Source organism: Rhinatrema bivittatum, chromosome 1, assembly GCF_901001135.1.
Source record: "Rhinatrema bivittatum chromosome 1, aRhiBiv1.1, whole genome shotgun sequence".
Classification (NCBI taxonomy): domain Eukaryota; kingdom Metazoa; phylum Chordata; class Amphibia; order Gymnophiona; family Rhinatrematidae; genus Rhinatrema; species Rhinatrema bivittatum.
This window is the reverse complement of record NC_042615.1, coordinates 788,424,718-788,436,793: the sequence shown is the minus strand read 5'-3', so window position 1 is coordinate 788,436,793 and position 12,076 is coordinate 788,424,718. Positions and strand designations below refer to the sequence as shown.

General features: G+C 43.8%; 1 protein-coding gene across 1 annotated transcript in view; it reads right to left on the bottom strand.

The window, feature by feature from the left end:
• The window catches only part of LOXHD1 (lipoxygenase homology domains 1), a 557,082-nt gene that overhangs the window by 77,542 nt on the left and 467,464 nt on the right, over positions 1–12,076 (bottom strand). Inside the window, exons 40-41 of the mRNA XM_029580624.1 lie at positions 10,375–10,502; positions 1,457–1,574 (exon numbers count right to left, since the gene is read on the bottom strand). Coding sequence (XP_029436484.1) covers positions 1,457–1,574; positions 10,375–10,502 — 246 coding nt within the window. The remainder of the gene's footprint in view (positions 1–1,456; positions 1,575–10,374; positions 10,503–12,076) is intronic.

The window sequence follows — 12,076 nt, the reverse complement described above, 5'->3', positions numbered from 1 at the left end:
GGGCGTGTCGGGGGCGGGCCCGGTCGTCGCGGCGTTTTGGGGGCGTGTCGGCAGCGTTTTGGGGGCGGGTACGGGGGCGTGGCTACAGCCCGGGGCGGTCCGGGGGCGTGGCCGCGCCCTCCGTACCCGCCCCCAGGTCGCGGCCCGGCGCGCAGGAGGCCCGCTCGCGCGCGGGGATTTACTTCTCCCTCCGGGAGGCGTAAATCCCCGGAGAAAGGTAAGGGGGGGGTGTAGACAGGGCCGGGCGGGTGGGTTAGGTAGAGGAAGGGAGGGGAAGGTGAGGGGAGGGCGTTAGAGGATTCCCTCCAAGGCCGCTCCGATTTCGGAGCGGCCTTGGAGGGAACGGGGGTAGGCTGCGCGGCTCGGCGTGCGCCGGCTATACAAAATCGATAGCCTTGCGCGCGCCGATCCAGGTTTTTAGCAGATACGCGCGGCTCCGCGCGTATCTGCTAAAATCCAGCGTACTTTTGTTTGCGCCTGGAGCGCAAACAAAAGTAGGCCTATTCGCGGAGTCTGAAAATCCGCCCCTAAGGGTAGTAACAGCCGCATAGCAAGTTACCCCCAGCCCCAGGATCATTGCTGCAATGATCAGACTAGGAATAATGGGCCAGAGGATCTAGTATAATGGGGAGAGGAAGGGGGAAATGAAGGCTCATGGCACCAGGATCCCAGCACTGGTTTTGATTTTGTTGGAAGTAAAAGGACGTCACCTCTCCCTCTTCAGAGGCAGGTTCTGTGACTGCCCAGGAAATCTGAGCTTGTAAAAAAAAAATTATCCACACAAACTGTGTTTGGCATGAACATATGACAAGTATATTTGGCTTGGTGGCAAGGGAGGCAACATCTGTTCTGATCCATCCAGCTGGCAGAGAATTTAGCTTCCAACAGTTAAGCTGTATCACCTACAACATTTTGTTGACCTTTATTTCTACATATCCAAGTGGAGTACCTTGGCAACCCTACTACTTTATCCATCAGTTAAATGGAAATGCTAAAGGGCAGGAAACCATTTTTAAAGGGACATGACTTGCCATGTCACCTGATATACTTGATAATACTATTATATTATGATATCATAATATAATGTCATAATATAATAGTATATCATTTTCAAAAAAGGGAGACTTCAGTTTCCTTCTCATTAAACAGTCATTAAAAGCCATAATTAAGCATGAAATGAAAAGCCCACTAAACCTGAAATAAAAAAAAACCAAGGAAAACAAATACTTAGAAACCTGTAAAAGCAATCAGTTCATTCTTTCATTGCTATTCATTTTAAAAGGATTAATTCTATCCTGTGCCCAATTACAAAAACAACTCTGACAGTGAGGTCCTTCCATGTCTCCGATCGGAACTTGTAAACCGTTGTGATGGCAGAACCGAAAGACGTTATATAAAACTCAATAAATAAATAAATATCAAAGCCAGATTAGAAAGCCACGATGCACTTCCTTACTGTTTCTAGAAACCATTCGGGGCGACTCCCCTTCCCATCAATCCGAACTCTTATCTTCTTGAGGGGGGCAATGTCAGCCACTTCCATAACAAAGGTATCCTCTTGTCCCCGTTCAAACCTGCAGACATCGAGAGGGCCATCACACCTCATTGTACACCAACAAGCCGAGGTTACTGCTCTCTGCATACTCAGTCACCAGCATCTAATCCAATAACTAAAATCACTAATCCACTCTTTTCTCCAGAAAAGCTCTGGAATACAAAACTGATAAACTGATCCCCATGCATGGCATTGTTAAAATGCAGTGATACTCTTTTTGTTCACAGCTCTGCAATAGAGCCCTGCTTTCAAAATGCTTTTGCCAGCTCTCAACTCCATTTAGAGAGCAATTTTTAGAGGTGGGCAGCCCAAAAATGTTTTTTTTTTGTTTTTGTCTTTTTATTCATTTTGTTTTGTTTTACTGTGCAATAAATCCCATTCAGCACGCACCATAACTTTTTAGTGCGCACTATTTCAATTTACAAAAAAACCCCAAAAACAAATGACAGTACATTCTTTGGAGTTTTCAGACTGTCCACTTTGGGGATAAAGTTTGCACGAAACCTGCAAACTTGCATGAATTTTTCAAACTCTTTGAAACTTGTACTTCTTGACATTTGAATCTGCTTTATGTGCATGTACATACCTTGCATAGTCTTGAAAAATCAAGTTCCACATGTTCTCTAGAGTTCCCTTGGATCCCTACCAGGAACCAATGTAGGATAAACCACTTTTGCTTTGGGAGGAATCATAATACCTATAGCAGGGGTGGGCACTTCCGGTCCTCGAGGGCCACAAACCAGTCTGGTTTTCAGGATATCCCTAATGAATATGCATGACATAGATTTGCATACAACTGAGGCAGAGTGCATGCAAATCTCTCTCATGCATATTCATTAGGGATATCCTGAAAACCAGACTGGTTTGTGGCCCTCGAGGACCGGAATTGCCCACCCCTGACCTATAGTGTGGGTTTAGAGCTCCCCCATGTGGAAGAGAACATTTGGTGAGTTCCTCCGGTACATAAAGCCAGACCACCATTTTCTAGGTGTGGATTATCTGTTTCCCTTTTTAGGGGCAGCATGCCAGGGCTGACGGTCCCCTGATATTTCTGTTGTTTAAGCCTTAAGCTCTCCATGGAGACTTTTATTTTGGATATAGGAGTTTCTTTCCACTTTTGTAAGTTTGATGTTGATTTAAGTTCTGAGTACCCAGTAACTAGGGACTCAGTTAAATTTCCTTTATGTGCTCTAACAACCATGGACAAAGTTCCCTCCATCGAAGAGGAATCTTGAGATCACTGGGATGTGTGGCGAAGGATGACTTTCAGTCATCCAGAGAAGAAGGAGAGAGGGGAGAAAGGAGTCTGGATGACCCCCAACATGGATCAGGATCATCTTCTAAAGATTTGAGAGACGAGAAGAATAACACGTGCCATTCAGGAACTGTGAGGAGACCAAGAAGTGTAAGAAAACTACATGGAGCTACTGAAGAGACATCTACATTGGATTATAGCTTTAATATTTACCTACAGTGGGATGGGAGAACATCAGATTAAAGACTGAATGAATTGGTTTTAACATCTAAACCTTAAAACAGACTGTAAGAGCGCTTGTACCATTAAAACGTGAACTGAACTTTTTCAGGAACATTTTTTTTATCATTTTACAACATCTCGGTAAAAGTATGTGTGCATGTTTATTGGCCTGTGCCCAGGGAAGTGGCCATTTTATAACATACGCGCTTATATGTGTAAGTGGGGGCATTTTAAAAGACATGCACGCTGACGCCATTACCAGTTTTCCCAGTCCGTTCCCAGTTCGCTCAGGTAAGGTATAGGACTTTCAAAACCCCCTAGTTTAATAGCCTGCCTTCTCCTCTGTTAGATCCAACTTTTAAAACCCCACTGATGTGCCTAGAACTTTTTGTTGTACAACTTACACGTCATTCATAGCAGAAGGAAAGTTACGTGGCAGGGAACCCCCAGTGCGCGCACCTGCGCGCATAAATATTTATGTGCAAATTTCGAGTTATAATCCAGGAACGCTCATGCAATGCCCAGACCATGCCCATGCCCCACCCCTTATCCAAACTTTTCATGTTTGTGCGCAGTGGTAAGTATACGCATACCCGGGCGGATTTTAAAATCCGCTCAGCATGCGCCGGCCCAACATCTACATGTATCTCTCAGTTTTGGCGCGCACCGGGCTTTTAAAATTCACCTTTATGTGTGTATATATATATATATATATATGCGTATATTTGGCGGCTTTGCCATGCTGCTGAATATACGTTGTAACTTAACCAAATAAGTTCTAACTGACTTAAGTTACTTACAAAGCCAGCTTTGAATATTTATCCCAAAGGGTAAATAGTTTTTGGAAACAGAGTTGAAAGTCAGTATCCGCAAAAATATGATTTTGACAATTTTAAACTATTGCAGGCTAAATTTTGTTTGAAGCCCTTTAAAACAGTGAAGCTAGTTGATCGCTGGGCTCAGGCTGCAGTATTATAGGCTGTGGGACAATGATACAAGGAGTTCTGTTCAGACATTCTGTTTTCTTGTCATTGGCTTCTTTAAGAAATTTAAGTGCATTAGTCTTTTTCAGCCAAGTACTTTCCTAGAAGACCTGAGAAATTTAGCACCTTCTTAAAATGCTGATGGTTTGTTTGCCTGCTAAACCTATTTTAGTCAATCTCTTAAGAACTGTTTGCTGGGATGGCTCATGGTGCATGCTGTGCATTGTCACACAGCAGATCTGGGTTTGATTCTCAAGCTTGGCCCTGATTTCTCAGGCTGGCCAGGACTGGGGATGTTGTGGATGGCTCCACAGCCCTGGGGGATAGAGGGAGTCCCAGTTTTGATATGTAATAGGCCAGATTCAGAATGCATGCGTACCAGGTTTCAGGATCTGTGGACCTTTCCCAATGACTCTCACTGCAATGGCTGGGCTAGATGAAAAGAGGGTGATTATAAAATAGGGGAGAGGGGGTCCAGTTCATTGCTCATAGTCCCATGGCCCAACAGAGCCTATGTATTATTATGAATGTTTCTGATTTGCACTGCCTAGAGCTTCAGTAGTAGGTGACTTATATATATATATATATATATATATATATATATATGCTCAAATAAATAAATAAATAAATAAAATAGTGATGGAACCCATGAGATGGTACCCATGAACAGATAAAGTGTCTCTAATATCTGGGTAGGTGCCCAGCTTTGGACTAGCAATCATCAGATGGTATTGTAAGGGGAACTCTTATTGGGAAGTATGCTCCTCCTACAGGAGAACATATTGAGGATGAAAGAGTAGTGAGGATTGAACCATATTGCTGGGGCCTACCCAGAGAAGTGCCCAAATTGGTACAATCCGGAGATTAATAAAGTGACCCAAAAGAAGATTCTAGGAAGTTAAGTTTAAGCTGGTGTTTGGAGCGGAGAGGTAGCAAGCCTGTGTCCAGGCAGCATTGGGTAGCAAGTGACCATACAGGACATCCAATGTGGTGGTAATCCTGGAAGCCCAAAAAAATGAGGGTTTTTTTTTGTGATTTGATTTGGAGAAGGTGAAGAAGTGGACTGTCAGTTAGCCCTGTTGATATCCCAAAGGTACCAATCTAGTGCCAAGTGCTGGAGAAGAGAGGAAAGAGTGAGCCACACATCTGGTACTCGGAAGAGAAAGGGATTGCAGCAAATATCAAACACTGGAACTAAAAGTGCAACAGGGTGCTCCAGGGAAAGGGAACTCATTACCAGACCCAGGTGAACTACCTGTCCATCAGAGAGGGTAGAAGCGCCCAGGAGGATGGCAATTAAGGACTGGAAAGCCCATTGGTGATATTAACTGAGAATCATAGATAGAGTAAGGAGAAAACATAGAATGCAGCATGTTATTTGTATTGAAGAAGTTTTGCAGTAAACGTTTTATTTTGGAACACAGTAACTTTGTGGAGACTCGAAATTGAAGACCTGAATCCACAGCCCCTTGGGCTGATTTGTCTGCAGGGCCCCTTGGGCCCTGCAGACAAATCATTTTCCCTTTTGGAGAACCTCACTGAGGTTGGGCGTGGAGAGTCAGACCTCGGCCTGGAATTGAGTGGTACTCTGGGGGGGGGGGGGGGGTTGTCGATTTTCTACTTATGCCCCTATCTTGTAAAAGGGATATAAGTAGGAAACCTGCTGCTGGCACCATTTTTTCAGTGTCAGCACAAAGCCCAGAGCCTAGGAGGCTTTCTGGGCCCAAGTAGCCCATAAGGGATTGTAAGATAGGACATGGGGAAGCTGAGGAAAGTGCTAGGTTGGGTTAGAAACTTGGGGGTGGTCCAACACCGGGGGGAGCAGAAGTTTTGAAAAAAGGGCAGGGTATGGGGGAGGGGCTGCGGAGGAGTAGCCTAGTGGTTAGAGCAGAAAGTTAGGAACCAGGGAAACCAGGGTTTAAATCCCACTGTCACTTTGACTTTGGGCAAGTCATTTTACCCTCCATTGCTTCAGGTACAAACTTGCCCCTAGATTCACTAAGCCACAATGTTTTATTGCAGGAGGGGTCCCTCTGTCCCAGGATGGGTATTGCTGCGACAGTGGGGCCCCTCCCTCAAAAAAGCATCACAGCTGTATGGTGCGTTCTTTTGTGTCCCGGCCAAGCACCGCACCACAAAAGAACATGGCAAGTGGCCATTTAAAGCGATGCTGGCTCCGCCCCCAAAAATTGCTGCAATCGGGGAGGTTGAGCAGGGGTCAGTGCTGATGCCCGTCTGAACCTGGGGCTGCCAGTCGAAGCAGCCCTGACACCCCCAAAATGTTAAAAAGTAAAAAAAATAAAATGTGGTAATGGACCTGGCCCCCCTTACCCCCTCCCCAAAGCACCTCCCAAGTTACAACTTCAAGCCCCCCATCCTCTGCCCACCCAAAGTCAAATATCAAACCCCTCAAAAGTCCTACCTCAACCCCTCCCAAAGTCCAAAATCAACCCCCCCCCCCACCTCGACACCCTCAACTCAATCAATCAAACCCCCCAAAAAAGATGCTGGACCTCTCCCCATCCCTGACCCGCCCTCCAGAACCCTGAAAGGGATCCTGTATAGGGACCCTGTGCATCCTTGCTTCCGGCCCAGTCAGCACCATTTTCCAAAATAATGCTGACCTGACCTTACCCTATTCATGTGACTGGGAAAGATCCAGGGATCAGACCTCTGCCACGTGGCCTGGGGCAAGGTCAGGTCAGCATCATTTTGGAAAATGGTGCTGACTGGGCCGGTTGCAAGGATGAACAGGGCCCTTATGTGGGATCTCTTTCAAGGTTCTGGGGGCATTCTGGAGGGGAGTCAGGGTGGGAGAAGGGATGGTGGGTGGGGCTCCAGCACCTTTTTCTTTTTTTGGGGGGTGGAGGGCTTGATCAATTGACTTGGGAGGGAGAGGTTGGGGGGACTGATCAATTGACTTGGGGGGGTTGGGGGGTTTGATGTTGGACTTCTGGGGGGGGGTTGAGTTTGGACTTTGGGGGGTTTGATGATTGACTTCAGAGCGAGGGTGGGGGCTTGAGGTTGTGACTTGAGGGGTGGGGGTATTAGTATGGGGGCTGGGGCTACATTTTACTTGTGTGCTTTGGGGAGGGGGAGGGGAGGCAGGGGACATTGCCATGCTACCCTTTTCCCTACTTTTCAAAATTTTTGAGGTGTCGAGGCTGCCTTGACTGGTGGCCCTCAGTTGAGACAGGGTTCAGCACTGACCCAGGCCTCCCGCTGCATGTCTAACATATTTCAAATAGGTGTAGATATTTTATCGCTGACCACCTTCTTGGTTGCCGCAATACAATATTTACATAAAATTGAATAATAATGAACTTTTTGCATGTATTTGCATTATTCATGCATGCAAAACAAATGCAAAGAAGATCTTTGTAATAGGGGAGGGTATCTGGGTGGGGAGAAACTTATGGGGCTTGATGAATCACCCAGTTAGATTGTAAATCCTCTGGGGATAGGGAAATATCTATAGTACCTGAATGTAATCCTCTTCGAGGTACCAAAAAGCAGAATATAAATCAAATAAAAAATATTTCTGATTTTTTTTAAATTTTGTCCACTAGGGCCACCTCAAGAATTGTAACTAACTTTAAATCAAATAACATGGCTTTAGATTTTGCAGATGATCTGCGTTATTTAATTTTATATGATTTAGGCATTTGCATGTTAATGGGCTCATAATGTTACAAGCGATGTGAGCTAAATAAAAATAAATAATAATAAAAGTTGCCATACGAGATGAGATTTAAGAATCTAAATATGTATTCCTGAAAAGGGATACAGTTGAAACATATAAATATCTGAAAGGTATTAATAATTTAGTAAACCTTTCAATCTAAAGGAAGTTGTGGAAGTAGGAGTCATAATATGATGTTCCAAACAGTGTAGAATCAGGATTAACACGAGGAAATATTTTTCATGGAAAATGCCTCCCAGAATGGGGGGAGGGAAACTTTAGTTAGTTTAGTTTATTAAAACTTAATTAATCGCCTTTCTGAAATAATAATGAAAGCGATTTATAATAAAAATGAAATCAGAACAGAACAGGTAAAAGCAAGCAACAGCTGCAATTACACAAGTATAAATAAAATTAACCAAATAAAATTAAATACAATTAACAAAATAAAATAACTAAAACAGAGCTAAGTTGAAAACAAAAGAACAGCTAAAATTAGAAAAAATGAAAGTATCAGAACAGTTTAAATAAACCAATAATAGCTAGCAGAGAAGTAATAGGTTTAGTCAGTATAGACCTGCAAGAAAAGAGGGCCTTCCTAAATTCAGCAAAATCTCAGAACTTAGGTCAACTGGAAGCGAATTCCAGAGGCAAGGGGCGAAATAAGAAAAGCATATCTCACATGTTATTTCTAATCTGATTGCCTTAAATAAGAGGATGGTTAATAATTTTTGCTGTGAAGAACAAAATGGCCTTTTAGGAAGATATGGACATAGGAGATTCAAAAGTTATGGTGGGATGTCCCACCGAAGGGCCTTAAACATCAGACAGCCTGATTTGAACTGAAAGCAACATGAGACAGGTAACCAGTAAAGGTCATACAACAACGAGATAATGTGATTAAATGTTTGACTACCAAAAATGACTTTGGTGGCAGTATTCTGTACTAGCTGGAGTCTCCTAGTTAAATTGGAGGAGAAGCAATGTGTAGCCTGTGCTACTTAAATCGCCCTGTTTTCCAACACAGTGGGGGTTTTTTTTTGCATTTTTGGGGTACTCCTCCCTGCTATATTTCCATCTTTTTGTAGGTTGTGGCTCAGGGATATAACCTTCCCCTTGAGCATGTCATTAGGGTCTTTGCCTTTCTCAAAGAGAATTAATCTAGAGGGGATATCTATTTCCCTGGTAGATTGTGCCGAAGGAGAGTAGATTGTTTCTGGAGAGAGGAGTTTTGGAAGAGTTGAAAGATTGTTGACATTTTGGATATTTTGGGCCAGTTCCTGAGAGAAGGGCAAACCCCCGGTATCTTGATGGGTTGAGTCCTAGAGATTTTCCTCCCTTTGTAACAGCAGAGAAGAAAACCTTGTGATTTATTGCTGTCTTAGGAGACATCTCGTGAGAGACTGTTAGAGTTACCTATTCTGAAGAGTTTTTGGAGCAGGGATTGGGATTGATTTTTTCCATCTCAGCCTTTTTTTTTAATGATAGTTGCTAAAGAGGATTACCCTTCCCTCCAGGGAAAGGTATAAGAACATAAGAAATTGCCATGCTGGGTCAGACCAAGGGTCCATCAAGCCCAGCATCCCGTTTCCAACAGAGGCCAAACCAGGCTACAAGAACCTGGCAAGTACCCAAACACTAGCCAGTAGTAGCAGTGGCTATTCCCTAAGTCCCTAACTTGATAAATAGCAGTTAATGGACTTCTCCTCTAAGAACTTATCCAAATTCTTTTCTTCCATTAATTGACTGCTTTTTTAGATATTTTATCATTTTGCCAAGAGCAGTGTCAGGTTTTTTTAATTTTTACATTTCTTACATGTGTGCAACTTTCAACCTGGCCATTCTCTTCCTCCTCCTCCTCATCATGTTCCTCTTCTAGAAATCACTGGCCTCTTTGTAGGCAGTGGTACCTTTGTTAATGATACACAAACTTCACACGTTTTCTGTTGGAAAGGAAACTGTAGAACTAGGGGTCACATTATGAAACTCTACTGGGGATGACTCAGATTGAACTTCAGGAGAGGGTGGTGGATGCCTGGAATGCCCTCCCAGAAGAGATGGTGCGGACAAAAACAGTAACTGAATTCAAAAGGGCATGGGATAAACGGTGCGGATTCTTAGAGGCTAGATGTTGGAAATGAAGAAAGGGGAGCATGGGGGTAACCCTCATGGAACGGCAGTTACTACCCTTAACAGAAGCCACAGGGAAAGCCTGCACAGAGCGGCAGTTACTACCTGAATGGAAGGCATGGGGTAACCTGCATAAAGTGGGAAGTATTACCCTTAATGGAAGGGATGGGGATAACTTGCACAGAGTGGCAGTTACAACCCATAACAGAAAACATGAGGGTAACATGCATGGAGCGAGCGGCAGTTACTACCATGAGTAACTTGCTGGACAGACTGGATGGATCCCTTGGTCTTTATCTGCCATCATTACTGTGTTAGGTTACTGTGTAAGAGATGCTGTAATTCATGATGGCTCCGATCTCTTCTAAGGTCTCGAAAAGGCCACGTGCTACAGCACCCGATCATTGAAAAGGTATTACGGCCTGTAAAGACTCCAGTTTTTGTCACAGTCATGCTGTGAGAATCACTGTTGAGGGATGAGCTAAAGCCAAGTTCAATAAGTGTTTCTTGGCAAGCCCAGCATGAGGTAAGGTAGAGAGCAGTGTACCTGTCCCCGTTCTTTGGCAGCAGCATTTCCTCTGAGATCCCGCTGGCACCAAAGCACGTCATGTAAACACTGGAATCAGTACCGGCATTCTGGATGTCTCCGGTGACGACTTTAATCTCATACAGGATCTGGCAGAGAAACAGTAAACACACAACTGTCAATTTTCAAAATCCATTGTGTGGGCAAGGTTTAAATGATTTTTACCCAACTCCCTAGCCAGATGTTCAGCTGTACCTAACCAGGTAACTTTGTGTCTGAAAATTTACCTAAATCTAGCTAGATGAAATATATCTGGCTATATTAAGTACATTTAGGACAGCTATTTGTGCAACTGAAGTAGTGCAATTAAATTAGTGAGCTAGTCCTGAAAATCCTTGCGAACCAGCTAAGTCATACACTGCCCCCCCCCAAGAATGCCATTGGCCCAGCTCCTTTTCTGAATAGCTAAGTTTGTGTGCACACAAATCTAGCTGGACAAGGGGGAAAGCGAGAACATTGTTTTTCAATTATCTGGCTAACTTCTACAGTTAGCTGGATAAACCTTTTCAAAATCTATCCCACAACGAATTAAAAAGGAACATCTTCTTCAATCAAAACCAAAGCCTGAACACATAGTCTTATAATCCTATACTATGCTTTTGATATATCTAGAGCACTGTACAAATGGAAGGAGATGAAAAACAACGATAGCTACAGAGCTCCACGTCCAGCACCATTTGTCTGGCTAGACTTAGACAAATGGTGTCATTTGAACACCTGGCTATGCTCATCGGCCAGCAGTTGTCCAGCTATATTTTTTTATCCAAAGTCTGATGGATAAGTAGGGGGCAGGGTGGGAACATTCCAGGGCAGAGTCAGCTATCTGGCTAACTTAGCTAAATAAAGCCACAATTTTGCATTATATGGCTAGGTTAGTTGGATTTCTTTACCTAAAGTAGTCACATAAACTTATCTGACTAACTTTGCTTGGATATTCAGCAACGCAGCCATGTTTCACTAATTATCCAAGAAAGTTGGTCAGGTAAGTTAATTTGGCTATCTCTGCAAGCCAGCCAGGGACTGAGTATAGACCTCACAGTATATGAACTCCACATGTAGAGAGCCTAAAGGGTCTCTACTAAAGAGGATTCTTCCATTTGTCACAGGGGGAACAGTGGTATTATTATGGGTTTTAGCTCCCCCATGTCAGACAGGAATGGTGAGTCCCCAGAGTATATAGACCCATGCCTCCATTTCAGGGTGTGGACGCTTTAGTTATCCCTTATAGCGGCACCATGCCACTATGCTTGCTCCCTTTTTGTTTAGTTTTCTTAGGAAAGGACACTTGGGCCTGTAAGGATGAGGCCCAGGAATGGAAAAGTATAAGGCATGTCTTTGCCTAATTTCAGGATGTTTTGGGGGAACCTTTTTGCTTTACAGACAAGGAAGTTTTTCCACCCTTTCTTTGTCTATTTTGGTTTCCTCCTTTTTTTTAAAGATTTTATTTTAACTACCAGCCTGAAAACCCTGGGACCCAGTGACGCAGTGTTAGCCATCTAGAGGACTGGTGTCTCTCAACCAGAGACCATGGGTGGAATATCGTAAGTGCTGATGGAGGAATGGACCTGGATTCATTCCTAGGGAGGAGGAGGAGAAGATGATCTGTGAAACTCATCCGATGTTTACCCCATCTATTGCATATCATAAGGATGTTGAAGAGAGA